Source organism: Callionymus lyra, chromosome 2 (assembly GCF_982586985.1).
Source record: "Callionymus lyra chromosome 2, fCalLyr1.hap1.1, whole genome shotgun sequence".
NCBI classification, from domain to species: domain Eukaryota; kingdom Metazoa; phylum Chordata; class Actinopteri; order Syngnathiformes; family Callionymidae; genus Callionymus; species Callionymus lyra.
In genome coordinates, this window is record NC_141819.1 from 18786295 (window position 1) to 18809090 (window position 22796).

Consider the following 22796-nt stretch of genomic DNA (forward strand, 5'->3'; position numbering starts at 1 on the left):
TTATGAATCTCTTTTAATTTGTATTATTTTATTTAATATTCTTTAATTGCACCAAAACAAATATCTTTGTTGTGTTTAAAACACTGGCAATAAATGTTTTCTGATTATGTGATAATTTATACGAGCGTTATGTGTATCCATGTATCCGTGTATCTGTGTATTCATCCAGCCATCCATCCATCTATCTATGTATCTATCCATCTTCTCTGGAAGATTCTTGCAGTTTCTTTGAAGACCTTTACACTGGCTAGGTTTTTCATTTCAGATATAGATATAAATCCTCATTTTTTACTGCTTTTAACGAGGGAGTGACACATAGTAGTAGCTGTTCTACTGCTGTTCTGATGAAACATCACAGCATTTTAAAACAGATGGCACCACCTACTGACCTCTTAACAACATGACACTGCTTCATGAAGCTTCATCAGACCATCACTACCAACAACTGGGAAGATAAACTACATCCTTTCATCCATCCTCTATTGATCTGAGATAGGGTCTTCTAGTACGTCTTGGAGGATAATTGAAGATACGACTGCTAATAATGATTTCCTGAAGGCATCTTTAGCACAACAACCTGTGTTATGGAGAAGAGAAGAGTAGAACATTAAGTCTTCCTTAATGTCAACAATGCAGATCCAGGACCTGTTTAGATGGCTATAATGGGAGACCTTGTTAAATTCAAGAAGTCTAATCACTCCAACATAAGACAAGTCTTCCAACAACCGAGAGGAAGAGAGAGAGAACCAGCAAATCACTTTGAGGCTTCACAAGAAATACATGTAGTTGGGCAGAGGGAACACAGAGACCTTCAGGGAGATACTCCATCAAAACCAAAACATTTAGGTGAGGCGGCAAAAAAGTTTGAAGGAGATACTTGGGCTTGTATGGAGTTGTACAAACCAGTATTGCCTAAAGTGGAAGCACATTTAGGAATCACTCTTAGTCTCTTCTACTCATCAAGAACCATCACATCTCATTCATCATATTATCAACCGTTTCCTTTTAACCTGCCGTTGATCTAGTTCTGAAGAGAAGACGAACAGACCGGGCGAGAGCGCCACGAGAAGCCAAGGGCTGTTTGCTCCGTGTGCTCATTGTCCGTCTCTTTTCTTGACACCAGTAGAAAGGGAGCAGGAATAGCTGCATTATATTCTCCTCTCAATAATTGATCAGACATGCCTGTTAAAAGTTCTAGTGCTTTACCTGGCAGCTCAGGGGAACTGTGTCACACTGAGGTTTCAAACTCACAGTCACAGATCCGTCGTGTAGTCTGTTATCATCTTCCAGAGGGTGTTTGAGCTTGTGGTTGGAGTCGGTGTGTGTCTGCTTCTTGTGCTCATCCACTTGAGCTTGAAGACACACACACACACACGACTACATCCTGCTGTGTAAAACCGAAACCACAAACCAATTATTGAGGTTGAGATTTGCTTCAAGTAGTTCAACTTCTCTTATATTTTGCATTAATGTTTAATTCTATCAGTTTGTTTTGAGGTGTTTCTACAAAGGTCATCTAAGAGAAACTGCTGATTGGTCACTGGGATGGGAGTATATCACTCTCCCACTCAAGTTTGAGAGCGTCTGCTCGCTGTAGGTAAGTATTTCTTTAATGGACATCTCTGCATAAGATGGTTAATGAGAGTAATAAAAGTGTAAGTAAAAGGAGGAGATATTCTTGAGCAAAGTATTGACAGAAATGATGAGCTCAGCAAGATTGAGAAAGTCTCATAATTTAGAGAAATAAAGTTATAGACAGATATAGATTTTGAGAGCACGCTATGGGAGAAATAAAATTGTGAATATTAAAGAAGAAGTATAAATCCCACAAGATTTAAAATAGCCTTAAATACAGCCCGCCTTAATATTCTTTTATTTATTTATTTAATATCTTCAATTGTATAATTATTACAAATAAATATATTGTATATTATTTCATAAATCATATGTGTAAATGAGTTTATATCTGTAAATTACTTTTTTGTCCGGGTTAATATTTCTTTAATTTGAAGTGAGGGAAATTGTTTGAATAACTTCCTGTAAACAGTGGCCCAGTAAAGACGGGCCACTGTTTACAGGAAGTCATTGATAAAAAACAACAACATATATTGTCCAAGCACCACCTCAAAATGTGCAGGTCTGTATTTATTATGTTCTATATCTAATTTATCTTTTCATGTTCAGCCAGACTTACACTTCATTTTGGATTTATTCTGCTTCTGCTAAATCAATTACCTCATGTGTGAATATAAGTATATCATACTTCATTTTTTCCATTAGCGTCTCATTATTACATTGCCATTGTTATCTTGTAATGTTTGCAAATACTACTTGTTTTATAACAAACCAAAGTCCCCAGTTTTCAAGTGGCTTCCTGGGAAATAGGAAAAGGATTTGCCTTCATCTTATAAATGAATTAGTACAGTTTCTACGCCTCATCCCTTCTTACTTCAAAGTATTCTTGGTCACCAGAGCCGCTTCGTTTTTGCTCGTGATCGTGGTGATGAATAGGACTTGATGAATGAGTTTGTTAAACAAGCATGAAGCGCGTCTGAAACCTCGCCTCCTGCTTCCCGGCCCAGAGTGAATGCTCAGCTCAGGGAAAAAGATGAAGCCGGGGCCTCAGATGATCCGGCGAGCAGCTTCATCATTAGGCTTGATAGATGACGACCTGATCCGGGAGAGGTGGGGGACAAGAGTAATGGAGGACGAGGATGAGCGTTAGACATCAGGGCGGTGAGAGATGGTAAGTGGGATTGAAAGAATGCTAGAGAGAGATTTACAGTAGACAGGAAGGAGAAAAAGAGGGATGCGCGGGGGAGATATGTCGACGGCCGGCGAGCAGGAGCCGTCCAACAAATTACTTTCTCTTCCATTACAAAGGCTGTCAAGCTGAACTCTTCTGTCAGCTGTGGTAGACACTCGGGCCTGTATGCGCCACAGACCACCTGCAGGTACACAACTGCAACACACACCGACTGCTGCTTATTTAACACACTAGCACGTGATGGACTGGATCCTGTTAGCGGACTAGAAAGGTGAGCGTTATTAGAACCCACTGCTGTGGGTAGAAAGAGTGACAGTTGCTCTCAGTGGGTCCGTTTTTGTACTAAACTACTTCTTTAATTGTGCTAACAAGGTTAATTTGAAAAAGTGCGGATTTTTCTCGGTTTTTATTCTGACAGGAAGTCTAGTTTGTTCAAAAAATATATCATATTTCTCTCTGATAGAGAAAACACATTTTAATGCAATATAATAAATTCAATACCAGTGTAACATATAGTGATTAGTCCTGACAGACGATTCAGATTATAAAATATTAGGATGGTAACCAATCAGAATAATCTGTCTCTTTTAAAACCCAGTCTTTATGAATATACAAAATGGTGGTAACATCAGAGTTATGTATTTTGTTTTGGATAGTTGGTGGTAAATTTCCAAATAACAATCATTTACGGTGAGCAAAAAATGTCCTATGCCCTATGTCATCCCATTAGAGTGATTAAAGGGGGAGATTTAAATGGTGGCTAACAACAGTGATGTTGTGGCAAGCTTGGTATCATCGCTTTTCTGAAGACGGCTTTTTGCTGAAAAAGTTATTAATAGTAAAAGAACAAAATAAATGCCTTAAATGGAAAAAAAGGGACAGGCATTTAAAGACAGAACATGATTGGAATGATGAATTCCTGACTTAGTGTAGACGTTCCTGTCAACAGTGTCACAGAGTGACATTCGTAGATGTGATTCTGCATGACCCCATTTTGTATTTTGAGATTTTTCGCTTTAGACTGTATGTTTATTCGTCTTTATCGATGTAGCCCAAAATATTTCCAGTTTTTAAAATTCAATGTTGAGTAAGAGTTTGTTTTTGTTGGTGATGGCTGAGGTGAAGACTCAGCTTGAGGGTTCACATTGACCCATTCGACCTCAGTATATCATCGATTGATTCAAGATTAGATCAGAAAACAAATGTTAGCTGTGTATATTAAAAATACAATTTCAGCACCACGGACAGAGCTTCTTTACTCAAGAGACAGTTCAACTGTTCGCAAGATTAATGTCACTAGTGAAACTTTTTTCACTTGAAGAACTAGATTTTGAGTCCAATACCTTTTAATGACCTGAACTAATGTGAGATTATTTCTGAGATTGTCATTCACGACATTTACATATTATATTACATTTCAGGGAGCAGCTCAAGTCCTTTCACCAAACATGGTGCTTGGATAGTGAAAAAAGGGACCCCAAGGAAATACCCATGATCTTGAGGGAGTTGGGGGCTGACGTGCGAATAAAACCCACAAAACAAAAATGTAACGTGTAACACGCTTTGTCACAAAAAGCCCTTGGATAAACTGCTGCTGGACCAAATTAAGTTCTATATACCTTCTTTTATGAGCATATTTTCTATTTATGTCTGCTCTAGACTTCCCTGAACTCCCATCAGTTCTCTTTTGGGGAAACACAAATGTCCATCCAGGACTAACAAGAGACTTCTCAGTTGCTTAATACTAACCTTAGAATCTTCCAGGACTACCATTTTTACCTAATTAGATGTTAGCCTGCAAAATAATAATCATAGTATGACAGCAACAATAAAAATAATTGTCTAAACGTCGAAGGGCGAAACAAAAAACGCATCTAAAAAAAGTAAATTAGGACCAATCGAGCAGTGACGTTAAATTCAGCATGGCTCAAAACGCTCACATCTCTGACCCCCTCTAATGGCTCTTCAACAGCTCCTGGAACACACTTCTATTTCAATCCAGACTAACAAAATGGCCCCATAAAGCTCAAACAGGAGTTCTGTGGATGTGCTGCTGCTCAGGGATGCTGGCTCTCTTCCCTGTCTCTCAGCTCATTTGGCAAAAAAAACAACACTTTTGGACACAGTTTGTTTGGAGGCAGTGATGAGGACCTCCCACCCATTCCTATGCTGACTCCAGAGCTCTACATCAATAGTACAACTCAATTTTTCTGAATGTGTGAACATCTGCTCTCAGTTAACAGAACTTAAAGATGTAAATTGAGCTGAAGCAGGACACCAGCAGCTCTTTAATAAACAGCAGGTCAATGTCAGAGCCAGACACGACGTTATGAGTCGCATCTATAAACTCGGATGTGATGATATTATCTGACAACTGTAATTATCGCTGAGTCAAAAATTAAAAAAAATAAATAAAAAAGGAAAGCATTTTTGTTATGAACATTTAGATGCACAAAGCTGGTTTTTTCAGCAGTCTTAACTTGTTGAAGGACTGATGAAACTTGATTAAGCAGTGTCATGTTGTTTAGAGGTCAGTAGGTGGCGCCAGCAGTTTAAATATGACGTAATGTTTTATTAGAACAGTTGAACAATAGTGCAGAGACCGCCATCTAGTGGGCTCCACAATAATGACACTGCTTCATGAAGCTTCGTCAGTCCTGGTGTTAACCAGCTTCTTGGAAGTATTTCTTGTCCCTCATGATAAAATGATCGAAAATACACAATTTTGTTTATAGATTTTATGATTTAAAATAGATAAAATACATATTTAACCCTTGGGTAATCTCAGGGTCAAGCTGACCCGGAGGTCTGAAAACAAACGTGTTTGTGGTACCTAGAGACAACACAAGAGTTTATATTTATACCATATTTTTATAATCTAAAAAAATATTTACAGCATTTCAATCCATTTTTTTGTCTTCTTACCTAACTTGCCCCTCGAGTGAATTGAGTTGCCAACCCTTCGTCCAAACAAATTTAGCTTTATTTTCCGAATAAGGTGTAAAAAGGTTCCTTCGTATCCAACAATATGAATACTGTCTTCTTTAATGTCTGTCACGCTTTCAGGCTCCTCCTCCTTTTTGGGCTACTTTACCACATCTATGAACTTAATTCTTCTTTCCACCTGGTGTTCAAACTTTCCTACATGAGCTTGTTCATAAACAAACAAAAAATCAGATTTTGCCCTTGGTTTTATATGAAAAATGTCTTTGTTTTAAAGCTACTGTTCCTTATATAACGTTAAAATCCATAATTTTCATTTCTCAATGGATCATAAAGGGTTACGCTTGAACATCAAGGATTTTATTTTAAATTTTTTAACCCAGTTATAATGAAGTGGGGGGATTGTAGTGATTCAATAAGATTGTTTGAAACTAAAACAGATACATGTGATGTAGACACATATTTAAATCCCAGGTTAGTGTGTCTCAAAGCTACTGAAAAATAGGAATGTTGCCTGATGACGCTTCATGACACAGTGTCCTCAATTAAAATGCCCACAAGAGGGCACTGTGACATACGGTTGAAGTATTAATAAATGAGAGTGACTTCTTTATTGATTTCTGCCTTCTTGTTATATATTGCGAGTCCATCAATTAGAATCATCCCTTTATCATGGAAGATTTAAACACTCCATCTACCTGAGAAACATTGTATTTATTTATTTCTCGGACAATGTTATCAGAGAGAACGGCTTGTCCTACCTTGGCAATGGTTTCATGGAACTTGAAGAGAGGATCGATAGTTCTTGGGGACTCCGCAGTAAACAGAGCCTCAGACAAGAAGGTGGTGGTCTGTCGAAAAAGAAGCATGAAACACAAACATTAGATGACATTGTCATGGAGCAGGAGCCACATTTGCTACATAGAAAGACTCCTTATTTTTTTTTTAAAAAAGCCTGTTTGCCATAACTCATGATCCATGATCCTTTTTAGATAGTTTTTTATTGGAAGACGTGACACTCAACAAAAACATACTCGAACAAACAGAGTCAGAAATGAATTATATACAAGGAAACAAGCAAATCTTTGAAAAGGAAAATGAAGGTCAAACATCCAGAGATTTTTTATTTTATTTACTTTTTTGGAAAAACTCAAATGAAGAGAAAACACAGTAGAAAAACAATTCAAAATAAAACACAATAATGCTAATGCCTCAATATTCAAGATTCAAGAGCAGCTTTATTCACCAGTACATATACATGGAATGTATACATACAAGGAATGTTGCTGTGGACATTCCGGAATTGGTTTAATAAAATTTAGAAGAGGAAATAAAATAGATAGATATATATGCAATATATACACAAACACAAAATATAGTAAGTACAGTGCAAAGAACGTCAAACAGTGCAATAAATGGAGTATAAATAAATATAATATGTATACCTCGATTATAATGCCTAAATTAAATTAAAATTAAATAAAACAAAAGTTAAAAGTGTGACTTTGGACGTGCCCGCCATGACGGAATAAACTGTAATTCATAAAGAAAGTGTGTTCAAAGTAGTCAGAACTGAATTCCCGTCTGCCCTAATGTGGTTGTCATTTAACAATCTTCAAACCTTTTTTGTCCTGATAGATAAGCTGTTAGTTAAAAAGGTTTCTCTAATTTCAAAGCACACTTCAGTTACCTCACAGGAAGATTCTTGACTTTTGTGTGTCAGTGTCTGCAGATAAAAGAGCCGGGGTATTATAGCAGTTTTTTTTGCCTTCAGCATCAAAGTGCGTCTGTGCGCTCAAACACACACTATAAACACACACACAGACTCACACACACCAGCTCTCCATTAAGCCTTTAGCCTCCCCCCTCACAGGTTGGTGAACCTCCATTAGCATGTGGTCTTGTTCTAAGCAGCAGATGATCCCTGCCCTCTGCTCTGTTCTTCACAGGGATGAAGGTTTGAAGTGAATGAAAGCAGTAAAATGAAGAGAAAGAGAGGATCAAAGAAACCAGAGCTTCTCTAACTTTGTATTTTGAGCACTTGGTACTGCTCAAGCACCTGGGAAGATCTGAACCTCGCACGTTCATCCCCCACCCGGATATAAGTCTCATCTAGTGCACACATATTAGTTTTTTGCATCACTGACCATCCAAATGTTGAGTGATGTTGTTGACACGTGTCATGTTTGAACGCAGTATTAACAACATGAAGGATCAGCTAATTTCCATCATTATTAGACAACATAATCTTTTCTTTTTAAACTGATACAACAATCCTTAATCCTGTTTTTATGGACCGTAGGGTAAGATTTCATATTTTTGGAGTTAAAAAAGTGTGGAGTGTAGCTGCAGAAGCTGCCGGAAGATGGCAGTAGAGCAACATCAAGGACACACGCAGACAAAGTAGTCAAAGGAGGAGAGGCAGATACGACAAGTCAGGATAAAAAAAAAAAAGGGGGAAGAGGAGGAATTCTCAAGGATGTCTTGTTCAATCACAGACAAATGCTAAATTTGGGAAATCATTTGAATTTCAAATCCGAGATAATAATTAACGTCTCAGGAGTTCTGAGAGGTGCACAATGTCTTTCAACGTGGAAATCAGGATTCACTCCAGTTGTTGACAATAGTGCTGACTTCTTTTGGTTTTTTTTAATATATTTGCAGCAGCGTGCAAGCTAACCTCTCGTTATTCAGGATGTCTTAAATCCTTGACAGTTTGAGGAGTTGATGTTGTAATCAAGTTATCACCCAAACTGCAGCTATTTTAATACCTTCTTTTCTATCACATGACTGTGTTTAGTGAAGCTTCAGATGAAGCTTAATCTTCATTTGTTGAGCTCTGAAGGTCAACAGTGAATCAATAACATTCATCTTAAATGTGTCTGACCTCATTATTTCACTGTACAGCCCACCAGACGGACTCATGATGTCATGATGACTCATAAGATTTCGTTTCCAAACCGGATTTATGGACTTTGAAAGTGTGAGTCAGAGGATGTTCGCACGCTCACATATAGTTTCCTGAGGTGCGTTCGTGCTCGAGTCTGCCAGCCGAACCTATAGACGCTCTTATGATTCCTCCGGCAGTTGACATGACATGGAGGTTGAATATCTTGTGGAACATACGGATCTGTCAAACCACTGCCCGAACAGCAACGCAGATCTGATTTGAGGTTTTGTTTTAATTTCAGAGTAAATTTAGGAAAATTATGTCAAAACACATTCTTCAGCTTATAATCCATGCGTTTATGTCTTCTCGTTTGGACTATTGTACGGTTTATTTTGGTGTCTAAACAAGCTGCTGTGAATACAAAACTCTGCCGCGAGAATTCTGACCCGCTCTAGTAGAAGAACTCACATTTCCCCAATCCTTTAAACTCTTCACTGGCTGCCAGTTTTTACAGGATCAATTTTAAAATTCTGGTTCTTACTTTCAGATCTATTCATGGTCAGACTCCTCCTTACATCAGTGATCTGATCAGTGGCCTTTTAAAGTATATATTTTAACAGTGTATTGTTTTTGATTGTTAAACGCTTTGTGACCCTGGTCTAGAAAGTCACTTTAGAAATAACCATTACCTACTTACTTACTTACTTAGTTACTTACTTTCTTCTTAGAGTTAAAGGCAGAAACGTATGTTCAATTTAATTGTACCTCCATCTTGTATTGAAGCCTTGCCATTAGAAATTGATCCATGAAAACTTAATAAAGTTTATATTTTAAGCTCGTTTTTAGTGGACAATGCTTGGCCGTTAGCCTTAGTCTTTAAATGAGGAAATACTTCAGGCAGCGGCGGAAAGATGAACAACTTCCGCTACAAACAAACCTAAAATATACTGATTTAAGTTTTTTCTGAACAATTCTTCTTGTCGAGGCTTCAATACCAGATGGACGTTACAGACAAGCAATATGGAGGTTTTAAACCCCTTGTAAAATAGGGGGTTAAATTTTAACTGTAGAAAAGTGTTGGCATGATGATATATCAATAAAACTCAACTTTGTCCCGCCCTCTCCCCTTCTCCCGATGCTGTGTTTTTTTTAAACTCAAAATACAACCTGCTCACACCTTTTTAAAGATCACCTACACCACCTTGAGTTGATAACTTGAAAACGCTTCCACCCAAAGCTACTTTAGCAAAATAATTTATGGAATTCATATAGTTAGAAGTAAAAAAATGATCAACTACACTTTGAACATGCTTGAAAAAGAGGCTAGATTGGTTTCTCTGTCAGCGTTGTGCATGTTTTTTTTAATAAATAATCTGTAAATGTATCTATTATGATTTATTTAACTTATTTATATTCATACTTTTGTATACATTAATTATTATATGCAATGTTTAAAAAGTTATTTATTTATTCTGTTTATACTATATTGCACTATTTTTTTTAAACTTATTAATATTTATATTTATACTTTTTACATATACATTCACTCTGCTGTGTTTTTAACGGTTGCCAAGCAACACAATTTCATTCCCAGTTTCACTGCTGTGTTTTCTGTGCAATGACAATAAAAGAAAGTCTAAAGTCTAAGTATATTATATATTGTATATTCTATTGCCATGGTAACTCACTTCCCACGTGTCAGATTATTTGACGCCAAACAGTCTCTCGCATCCAACGACTGACGCTCCATTTTTTAATCAAACCTCCAAAAAACATTGTACATCATTTCCTTCTCTTTTTAAATGAAGTGCAGGAGGAAAGTTCTTGGGCTTTTGACATCTCCAAACAGAAGAATGTCCTCGAACTCAACGACCAGTCAATACAGCGATTAACACATCTGAAGTTTGTGAAACATGTTGGACTTCTCGCACAGATAATAATCCACACCTGATAATGAATTACAGCAACTCTGGGAAATCAGGTCAGACACAAATCTCACAGGTTATCTCTTTGATTTTTCCAGAATCTGTCGAAGGTTTCCAGGTTGACCGTGAGATGTTTATGAATCGCAGCTATCAGACGAAGAAAACAACAAGAGATGAAAGGTTGATTTAATGACCATTATTGTCAGAACAGGTTACAGCCTAATGCAACCTGCGGCCTTTCTGTGTGGAGAGTGTATGTTCCACCAATGCTTGCACAGGTTTTCTTCCGAGCACTCTGGTTTCCTCCCACAGTCGGGCATGATAACGTTTGCTAAATTATCGTAGGTGTGAATGTTTATGTGATAAGTTGTTTGTTTTTGTACCCTGTGACCGTAGTGTCGGATATAAGAGATTGGAAATTAAACTTGATAATAGCAGGTTATTGTTATGATAATAATAATATTTATAATATTAATTTGAGAGTAAACATGTGAAATGAGTTAAAATAATATTTTTTTAAAAATTGCAATGAGGAAAACATATTTGTAAAGATTTCATGGAACCAGTTCTTGTGACTGAGTCACAGTTTTAGCTCGTCTGCTAAATGTCTATAAAATTGACGTCGGGACACTTAAGTTTGTGACGGTTTGGAGACAAAGTGCAAAAAAAAGATATCAGGGATATTTTATATTATTTTTGGTCAAACCTTGCTATGCTTGATGAATGTAAATTTAACCATTAAACCCCCCCAAAAAAGAGAAGCTAATCTGAAATGGAATCTATGGTTAAAACAAGAACACAATGAAGAAAGTACTACCCACCAGTGAAGGCGCTTTTGGCAATAAGTGAAGTGAAGAAGTTATTTTAGTTCATTTTTATCAGCTAGAATTGTGTTATTGTGTCAACTTAAGGACCAACGTAGTCATTAAGTTGGACCTGCAGTCTTTGTAAAACAACAAATGAAAGCAGATGAATCAAACTTCTTCCAGAATCGAGTCCATCGCCAGGACCAGATAACAAACTGATAACAACGGAGAACCAGGTTATACTGTATTGATCTCCAGAGGGATCAATAATATTTTATCTATCTATCTACTGTATCTATCTACTGTATCTATCTATCTATCTATCTATCTATCTATCTATCTATCTATCTATCTATCTATCTATCTATCTATCTATCTATCTATCTATCTATCTATCTATCTATCTATCTATCTATCTATCTATCTATCTATCTATCTACTGTATCTATCTACTGTATCTATCTATCTATCTATCTATCTATAAACAATGCAGTTTACCCAAGGATGTACAAAAGCGTGGCTACTTTGGAATATAATGGCAAGTCTTCTAGACAAAGAACAGGAAATTGGAATTTTTTATTCATAATCAAAGTCTTACAACATTTTTTGATAAATGGAAGAATATGCAACAGCTCTTTGGTTGATTAAGTAACATTTTTTGAATCTTATCATGTTTGTTATGTCTTTAGTTAGTCCAAATCTCTGGACTGATAATATTGTTTTCATGTCATGAACAGATGGTCTGTCTTTGGTTTTTGCGAAAAAGTGAAGGAACAAAAGTGAGTTCATATTGGGCATTTATTGAGAGCTCCTGTCTTTTCATCATCTGTGAGTGAAAGAGAATGTGTAGTGTGTGTGTGTAGATAGACGTGTGTTTTGAAAAAGCTATTCCTTATTTTTTATTTGTGCTGAGGAGCAGGATTGTTGGTGGATGGATTCATGGACTGAATAAGAAAGTTAGTAAGTAAGCAAGTAAGGATTTCTCTCCTCTGGTCCAGAACCGTGTGCGAGGAACCAGTAGAATCAGTAGAGTCTGATCCACTGACCTCAGAGCCCGAGCTGGGGTGTAAGGCTGGATCAGATCACTGATGTAAGGAGGAGCCTGACCATGAATAGTTCTAAATGTAAGTTCTTCTACTAGAGCAGGTCAGAATTGTCGCTGTCGAGTTTTGTATTAACTGCAGGCGAGACAGCTCCTTATTGTTTGGACATGAACAGTTGTCAAAAGTTGGTCTTTTGTGTTTTTGTTCTAAATGCATGTACAGAAAGAGAAAATATACAAATAAAATAAAATGGAATTTATGTGGCAGCGTTACATTTTCTGTGCTTTTTTTGTGAGTTAATATCGTTTCTCGTGAGTCATATTCAAGGGAGGAGCTGACGAACATCAGGTCTACAATTCCTGAGGATTTATTTCCACTATTTCTATGACTGTCTCCAATGGTCAGATTTTTGGACATTATAGTCCGAAAAGGTGCTCAACTTTGTGTTCCTAAAACAATCCTTATTAAACCTTGTATTATGTCAGGGTCAGGGTGACCCAAAGGCCAGGACACAGCAAATCTTGTTCAAGGTGAACGACCACTGCATATCTATTAATGGAAGCCAGGTAGGTTGTTCAAATTGACCAGAGACTACACAAGGGATACCACATACACATTTGTTTTCAGGCCTTCGGGTCACATCGACCCTGAGGTAACACAAGGGTTAAAAGTACCTCTTTCTATGGATATTTTTTATCTAAAGGGATTTTTATCTTAAAACATTTGAGGTTCACTTATTAAATATATAAGTGGGGATTTAAAAATGTATAAAAGTATTGGTTAAATAAATATTTTAATTGCAATTGATTCAACATCGACATTGAAAATAAATATTTAATCTTCTGCTAGATTTGTTTCCTATCTTCCCCGGTTTATTATTGATAAAGAAATGTGATGGACAATGATTTAATAAAATATGATTTCATACATATATATAGTTTTTTTTAAATATATTAATGCATCTTATAAATGAATACAAATGAAGATGAGTTAAGAGGGAGTGTCTGCTGTGATGGACCCTGATGAAAAACACCAAAAGTCATCTGCACTCAGGACAATTTTATAAATTCAAGATCTCTAAATCCAATTGGTTAATCCCACTGTAGCTTTCATCGACCCGGATCCTTGTTATCGATGGTCAGCACTCTAGGTGTGTCAGGTGAGTCGGCGCACACTTGCACATTGGCGCGTCAATCTTTGCCACTCATGGGTTTTTATGAGCGGCTGGTTTGAATGCATTGGTGAGAGTCGGCGTGCAACGGTCTGGCGGTCAGTGGGAATTCTCCAGCTAACCTCCAGCAGTATATAACAATAAAGCCGCGCAGCAGTGAAACAGAGCGATACCGAGGCAGACGAGGAGCAGGACCCGGGTGGGGATAAAGAAAAGAGGATTAATATAGAAGCTAAAACTCTTTGACAGTGCTGGACGGGTTAATGTGGTGAGTTCATTTGCAATAAACACCTACACTTTTATCACTCTTGGGGAAAAAAAACACAACAAAAAACAAGTGCAGCACAGAGTAGAGGGAAGCATTATCAGCTTAGTTCCACCTCGGTTGGATTGTCATTGATTTTTTTCCTCTTATTTTCTTCTTACACCTTCTCTGTGTCTATCTTTTTCTATTACTGCAGCGTTTTTTTCAGGTGCTGGATGTAATTGGATTCCCGCACTGTAAAACCGGGGGTTTATAACTCTGCAATGAAAGGAGTGAAGGTGCGGCGGTAAAAATAAAAAACAGGAAATGACCAGTAGATAGAATAAATTCTGGCCAGTAATAAACAACTGCAACCAATATATCACGGTGTCTAATAGTGTGTTAAAGGTTTTTCTTTTTTTTAAATGGTTTGTATAGTCTCGGATCTACACAGTTGAGAAAGTTTTGCTGAGGTAAAATTGCGCAAATCTTTCATAATTAAATAAACAATAAGCATATTGAGGGAAAAAGATGAAAGGGATATATGATTGAAAGAAAACACCGAAGAATAATAAAATAAATATTAAAAACTATTTAAAAAAGAGAAGATATAATGTAAAAGTATGTTTAACAGAAAGTTTTGTCACACCAGGGGATCGGTTTAATGTCAGCATTATCTTCACATTATCTTTTTGTCATTTGTTTACAGAAGGGTCTCAAACTCAACTGGCCAGGGGGCAAGAGTAAGTAAGTAAGTAAGTAAGTAATATTTATTTATATAGCGCTTTTCCAGACCAGGGTCAAAAAGCGCTTAAACAAACAAAACAATACTCAAAAAAGTATATACTTTAAAGATCAAGATAACACTGATAACACAACAGGAGTTCCAGAAAATCAAGGAAAAGCCTGAACAAATAGAAACGTCTTAAGATGTTTCTTAAAGGAGTCAGTAGACTCCATCAAACACAGAGAGAGAGGAAGATCGTTCCAAAGCATAGGAGCAACAGCCTGAAAAGATTTCTCTCCTCTGGTCCTGAGCCGTGTTCATGAACCATAAGTAGATTCTGATCCACAGACCTCAGAGCCCGAGCTGGGGTGTAAGGCTGGATCAGATCAGTGATGTAAGGAGGAGTCTGACCATGAATAGATCTGAAAGTAAGAACCATAATTTTAAAGTTGATCCTGAAAGAAACTGGAAGCCAGTGAAGAGTTTTAAGGATCGGAGAAATGTGAGTTCTTCTACTAGAGCGGGTTAGAATTCTCGCTGCAGAGTTCTGAATCAACTGCAGGCGAGACAGATGCTTCTTGTTAAGACATGAAAACAAACTGTTACAATAGTCCAGACGAGAAGAAACAAACACATGTATTACAAGCTCCAGATCATGTTCCGACAACATTTTCCTAAGTTTAGAGATTTTTCTCAGTTGAAGGAAACAGTTTCTGGTCAGTTTTCTGCAGTGTCGAACAAGAGACATGTCTTTATCAAATACAACACCCAGGTTTCTCAGCCTCAGTTTGACAGACTGACCAATGTGTCAATTCTTGTGGAGCCTGGAGGTCAGTCTGGGTCATTTTTAAGTAAATTGACTGAGACACGTGTGTTGACTTAAGAAAAATGCAAAGAGATGGAAATGAAAGTAGAATGTTCAAGTAGATTGCTTATAAAATGGCCAGGAGACTAAGCTGCAGAAACCTAAAGAAAGCCAGACTCAACGACGACAACTGCTTTGACTGGTCAGATCAGTAACATAATCAAAAATCTCAGGAAATGGGTTATTAAAGTTACAGAAGAGCTTTTGAAATTTCTTGTTCTGTATAAATGCTCAAGTTTTGTTCAGTTTGATGCTTTGTATTGCCGGTCCTAAAAAAAACAACGGATTTTCATTTCATTGAAAAGAAATGACAATCAAAACAACCTTGAATCTTTAAATAATCTCAGACATGGTTTCCCAACATTACAAATGAAAAGGAATAAATAAAATAATAGATAATAGAATTTTATATAATAAAAAGATAGATTCATATTCATACAGATGACTGTGTTTTTGGTGCATTTCATCGAATGCGAGTTCTGCTTTTTTCTGAACATTATATTTTTGTTTTGTACGTTTTATACTTTTGTTATTTCGCTGAAATAAACCTCAACAACAAATGTGTCTCCATGGTTACTGAGTGGAAGGACGATAAAAACCCATATTTCTTGTTATCTTTTTTACCTGTTGGAAGATATTTATGCAAACCATTCCATCATACTTTAAAAAAACCCAACTTGTTTTGTTAAAATACACAACATCTATTGGATCTTTTTGTATTAGTGTAGCGATCCTGCCACATTTTGTTCCGCTCACCCTTGTATAAGCGAGTGGTGCGAGTTCGTCCCTGAGGTTAATAACAAAGCCGCTGCTCACACGATAGTTCAATCAACTCAATAAACCAAACACTAAGAAAGTTTCATGGTTGTCAGGACACTGAGGCGCCTGATGTTCTTCACCTTTTTTTTCTGTTTAACACTCTCATTTTCCTCATCACCTGTTTCTCTCCAACTCGCTCTCCTCTTTTGTGCTTCCCTTTTCTGCTTTGTCAGGACAAATGGAACTACTTTAGGATGAGGAAGTGGCTGATTAAGCAGCTGCAGCTTCACAAAGGAATAACCAAGAGCACGAATTCAGAGCTTTTTTTTTTTTTTTTCTGACAACTTTTGTGAGCTTGAACTCTTCCAAAAATACACTTTAAAAAAACAAACAAACAAGCTAACGAAAATACTGCACCGGTGTCGCTCTTTTGTTGCAGTGTTTGTTTCGATCATTCCGCACACTGCTAATATAGATTTTCTTCGGTGCGAGCGCCAACACGTCACGTCAGACCGCGGGGCTGTCAGAGAGCGACTTATTCAATGATCGGCTCGGCGTTTTGACAGCAGGTTCTTGTCGAATAACATTTTCATCTTTTCTGTTTCTGCTGTGGTATATATATATATATAGAGAGAGAAAACACCGGCATCATGCTGTTGTAGCCAGGAATGAAAAAATAAGAGAAATGTGTTTGACTTGTTGGAGACAAAATGTAGAGGAATCAATAACATGATTGATAGCATTGATCTGTTGTTACATACATGGCTGGAATCAACAGCCACACGATGGTTGACCAAAAACATCAATTTTTTTGATTCAATTTCAGAAAAAGAGGATGGAGATCATCAATGAATGATGGGAAGTTGCAAACAAACTAAAATGATTATGCCTTATAATTTCACTTCATTTCAATATTTTATTTTCTACCTTCTAAAAATTTTTTCCATCAGAAAGCACGCATTTGTTCATGGACGCCTACGTCACCTGGACTCACAGGCACAAGTCAGACCAAAATGAGCATGAGAGAGAAATCTCATCCTTATAGGTCAACTAAATCATCTTTTAAACTCACTTGGCTTCGGCTCAAAGACAATTAATGAATTAAAACTGACATTTAATTTAATCCCTTCTTTGCTCCCCTAACCCGAACACACCTGCACACACACACACACACACCAATTAACCTGGTTGGATTTTGACCCACAACCTTCATTCCATGACACTGGAACACTGGCCCACGATGATGCTTTAAGCTTTTAATTGACTTAAATTTCTTAAAGGTACTGCACCCTTCAAACAAACACCATATTCCCTGCTTTAACTGATATCAAAGTATATCTATCTAGATCCAAACTATTGTTTTCAATATTTCACCAACTCATTGCTATTAAAAACACAGACAGACCTCCTGAACCCCCAACTTGACAAACTTTTCTTTACCAAAAATGAACATTCAAACAGTGCCCCACTGCTAATTGAAAAAGTTGGAATTTTCTTTTTTGTCTTTTTCCTTTAAAAACCTGTTTACATCTTTGCCATTAGAGTTCTGATCCCATAGATAGTTTGGCGTGATCGTATAGTGGTTAGTACTCTAACCACCCGCAGCAATCCTGGTTCGAATCCGGGTCACGGCATTTTTGACAGTTTACTTAACTTGTCTGAAATTTATCAAAACTATTGTTTCAATATTTCACCAAATCATTGCTATTAAAAACAAAGAACGACTTCTTCAACCTTCAAAAACTGTTCTTTTTTTTTTTACCAAAAATTAAAAGTTGGAATTTGGTCTTTTATTGGATATCTGTTAAAAACAGGCACTTTTTTATACTTTATTTATATGTATTTTGTACAAATTTCAGAAAGAAATTTCAATCCAAATGTCTTCGTTTTAACGGACTCATTCAAATCCTCACAAAATTGACTCAAAAATAAAAGTAGGATGTTCCTTTTTGACAAAATAAAGATATGACCTCATGAGGCACCAAAAGATGGAGGGAGGTGGGCGGGGGGGGGGGGGGGGGGGTTTGGGGGGTATAGGGGTTGGACAGGCTGAGGAGCAGTGACATTGTCAGGATCAATACCCTGTTGACACCTTCGTTCAGACTCCGGGGTGGCGGTCACAGCTCGCACTCCTTCTCTGGCTCCTTAACTGATTCTCGCCGCACTGCCGTTTTCTAAATATTGAACACTGAGGGAACAAAGAGGCGTCTGCCGCTGTTTGGACACGGTCTGAGGTACCAGATAAAAGCGGAGACTAATTCTCTTTCTAATTAAAGGGCGCTGATGAAAATGGATGCTTCATCAGAGAGACTGGTTAAAGCACGTCAAGTCGTGAGAACACGCTGTGCTTGAGAACTGTTTCCTGTGCCGACGCTCGAGACATGGAAGACACTGTTGAAGATGACAGATGATTTCCTCTCGCTCGTGAAGAAGAAGCCGAATAAACAATGGGGAATCGAGTTCACTGATCTGTAACTTCTCATAGTGTCCTAACTTCTCTGAAGGTATGCATCGGATCATTCATACTTGACTTTAATATTTACTGTCATTTATCTTTTTTAATTTAAGAAAAAAAACCGGCTATTTCCTGCTTTTCCTTTGCACTAATAAACCACCAATTCATTTTTAATACACAGTGACATTTGCACAAGTCATCATTTTTGCAGCATATAAACCATTTCCCGAAGGAGACCTCCAGAGGGATCAATAAAGTTTTATTTGTCTATAATGTACACACATGACTTCATTAGCAACATACGTAAATATCAGGGGTCGTCAACTCTGTCGTGCAATTCATTATTTTAGTCGGCATGTAATTACTGACATTAACTCTGATCTCTTAGTAGACGTTTGTACAATATGAAGTGATGAATTCAGATATTTTAAAAAATAATGTTGGAGACAATTAATTGGTTATTGACTGTCTTGACGCCAAGTATTATTTCTGTCCTCACAGCAAAGATTTGTTCTGTCAGCGAGAGTTTCTCTCCAGTGTGGTTTTATTATTTATTAATTTCTTCCTTTTGTATTTTAATTGCCTAAAATATACTTGAATAACCTGTGCATGCTTTTTTTCTGAATCATCAACATTGGATATTATTATTATTGTTGTTTTTTTTTAAAATTATTATGATGGTCTTGAATCATCCGCCTCATGGCTGGAAAACAAAGTGACAGTTTTGCTTCAGACTAAGTGACAAAATCTCACTGTTTCATTGTTAAAGGGCAACTGATGTGAAAACCCAACTTTCCTGCCTCACTCTCATGTTTCAAATGTTAAAGTCTTCCTCTCGATGATGCAGTAAAACCCTCAGCATGACCATGATTTGAAGTTATTACTTCATACTATAAAGAATCAAGTTCTCTCTTGTCACAAATCTCGACGAAGAGAGTCCATTATGTTGTAATAGTGGCTTCCCTCCTCCTCCAGCCAGCTGTAACCACACCCCGCTTTGTTTATACAATGAGTCCCTTGCAGGTGGAGACTTCCTGTATTGATGACGCACAGTGACAAACCTCAATACTTAACTCATCACAAAACAAAGTGTTTTCAGTGGACAGGGCTTAAGCACATTTTCTAATGTAAATATTTAAATGAAAATACAGTTTTGTACAAACAAACACATACTGATGAGTACAATAGAGTCCAACATCTATTTAAGACACTTAAATCAACACATAAGTTGCCCTTTAAATATTACTTAATCAGAATTAAATACCACAGAAAAAAAGGACATTAGGGAGGAGAAAATAAATGGCCGCAAAAGAATTTGTAGACACTGCGCTGACCTGATCATTTGCATCTCCTTCATCCATGAATGCATGACTTTCATTCCACAACCATGGAGATGCCAGTGACCGAACGTTCCCGTCCCTCTCGCCTCGCTCCGATTTTTAGAAACGGCCTTGCATGGCATACGGTGTATATGAATGAGTTAATTACACAGTCAACCATTTTCCATATCTTCCCGACGACAACCTCGCCAATTACAGAGTCACACAAAGGTTGTATAAAGAGAGGTTCTAATTGGCATGTTCTTCCGGATCTTGACCACCACACTCGACTCCCACTCTCTATTCTAACAAATTCTCATTAGCCAACGTTCACACACTCACTTTTTTTCGACAGATTATCAAGTATCCCCCACGGCTCTTTTCTCCCTGATTTGATGCTTGACTGAGAATTTCAATAATTTGTTGCCGTCATTGTTGAAATCCATCTGTTTGATGCTGAACTGCTTGTTTTTTTCTTCTTCTTCAGGAATCATAACGTCCATGTGCACCAGTTTTGGGTAATGCATGCATTATATATTGATTTATTTCAGCATGAAAAATGGAAACATGACTTTGGGGAAATAAATGATGGATAAAAAAAGTTTGCGAAAGAAATTACACAACAAGATACAAAACTCTTTTTACAGTTCCATATCATTAATAGAGAATCCCAAGCGTCATGATGGTTTATGTTTCACCAAAAATGCTACAAAAAAACTCTGATGAACTTTCTTTTTTCTTTTTATAAAGACTTAATATTTTGTCCCTTTCTTTGGCTAAGTTGATCTCAAAAACTGATAAGAAAAAAAAAGATGAACTTTGTTAATAAACTAATTTTTTCAAAATGTTCTGTATTATTTAGAGAACTTATTTCTTTAAATACCTATACATTAATATTAATTATGTATGACAGTATTGCTTTACCTGCCATTACCTTTTACTATAATTTTAAAATGAGTACATTTGAAACCAATAAACTGGGTTTGGATTTGTTTTATTTTATTTATCCTTTATTTACCCAGGTTAGTCTCATTGAGATTACAATCTTTTACCAGAGTGACTTGGACAGGATGGACAGCAAAACACAGTTACACATAAACATTTTTACAAGTGCAATAGTACAACATAAGAAGACAAAAAAAACAAGATTTTTGACTAAAAACATTCACAATTTCCTGTGTAGTCCAACGTCAAATTCGCCTACAGTTAATACAGAACTCGAGATTTCTGAGCCGCTCTAGTAGAAGAACTCACATTTCCCTGATCCTTAAAACTCTTCACTGGCTGCCAGTTTCTATCAGGATCAATTTTAAAATTCTGGTTCTTACTTTCAGATCTATTTATGGTCAGGCTCCTCCTTCCATCAGTGATCTGATCCAGCCTTACACCCCAACTCGGGCTCTGAGGTCTGTGGATCAGGATCTACTGATGGTTCCTCGCACACGGTTCAGGACCAGAGGAGAGAAATCCTTCCAGGCTGTTGCTCCTAAGCTTTGCAACAATCTTCTTCTCTCTCTTTATTTGATGGAGTCTACTGACTCCTTCAAGAAACATCTTGAGACTTTTTTTCATTTGTGCTTTTCCCTGATTTTCTGGGACTCCTGTGTTTGTCTTATGTGTCTTGGCCTTTTAAAGTATATATTATATATTTGTTTTTGATTGTTAAAGCGCTTTGTGACCCTGGTCTAGAAAGGCGCTTTACAAATAAACATTACTTTACTTTACTTAAATGTGTTAATAGTTACTAGATGCTGAAGCTTGAGCTGCTTCTGCAGTTTATTCCATGAAGACTTAAAAGCCGTTTTACTCTCTGCACGAGCTCGAGGATCAGTCATAAGCACTATATCCTGAGACCTTAACGCACATTTTTGAGACATACAAAGACAAATAACGTTTACCTAAAAACGCCTTGTAGATAAAAACATACCGATGACTAAGTCGTAGCATAAAAAGAGAGAGGGCCAGATTTCTCTTGAGTACAGCATATGATGACTTTCACTACAAAAAAAATGAATTTGGGTAAATAAATGGAGCATTAATAGAAGCAATAGAAGAAAAAAACAAAACTCCATTATAATTTCCATTAAATTCAAAGAGAATTCCAAGCATAATAACGGTTTATGCTTCACCAACTCACGCATTAGAGCATTGCTTTACTTTACTTTAAGTCACTCGTCCGAACAGTTATCTTGAACATTACAACCCTTTCTTAAATAAGTACCTGTGATTGAGAACTACTACGAGAAATCTTCTAACTAGAGAACAGCCTCTGGAAACACTTGAAATCACCCGCTGGAGAGCTATAATGGCTCCTTAACAAATCATTACTGTTCTATCTATAATGCTCAATGTCTTGTTTAGTCTCCAGTTCTCATCCTTCACAAAGACTTTCATAAAATATCTCTTTAAGTCAGGAAATGATGGTAAAAATGCCATCCTGGTGGTGCTTATATGTAAAGGACAATGTCACATTGTAATGTACACTTGTTGTTTTTTCATTTACATCGACCAACGATTGGGGTTCGCACGTCTTCTCCTGTGGGTATTCAGGAGCTCTTGCACATGCAGGAGAGCATCCACGATAAAAGATGTGTTTCCTGTCACTCCATGTTTCCTACATGACAAGATGATTGAATGTAAAGCTCAGTGGCAGCACAGGAGCATTTTGCATGCTCGTAGTCTTGTACGATCCCATTACACTCGTTTTGTTCATGGAAAATGACAAACGTGAATCTCAATAAAACCCACCTAAAGGCGACCACTTACACGTCACACGAACACACGGAACATACATTCTGTATGCAAACACAGTCTAACAAGCATGCCAGCATATGCACATGGACTGAGATATGCCTTTAGAAATGCATGAGAACACAAACCGG

At 37.1% G+C, this 22796-nt stretch overlaps 1 protein-coding gene and 1 long non-coding RNA gene across 2 annotated transcripts in view; both read right to left on the minus strand.

Moving 5' to 3' along the window:
• Positions 1–22796, minus strand: part of LOC148085778 (uncharacterized) — a 257146-nt gene that overhangs the window by 79244 nt on the left and 155106 nt on the right. The window lies entirely within an intron of this gene.
• Positions 1–22796, minus strand: part of naaladl2 (N-acetylated alpha-linked acidic dipeptidase like 2) — a 250632-nt gene that overhangs the window by 27491 nt on the left and 200345 nt on the right. Inside the window, exon 14 of the mRNA XM_087783862.1 lies at positions 6472–6561. Coding sequence (XP_087639988.1) covers positions 6472–6561 — 90 coding nt within the window. The remainder of the gene's footprint in view (positions 1–6471; positions 6562–22796) is intronic.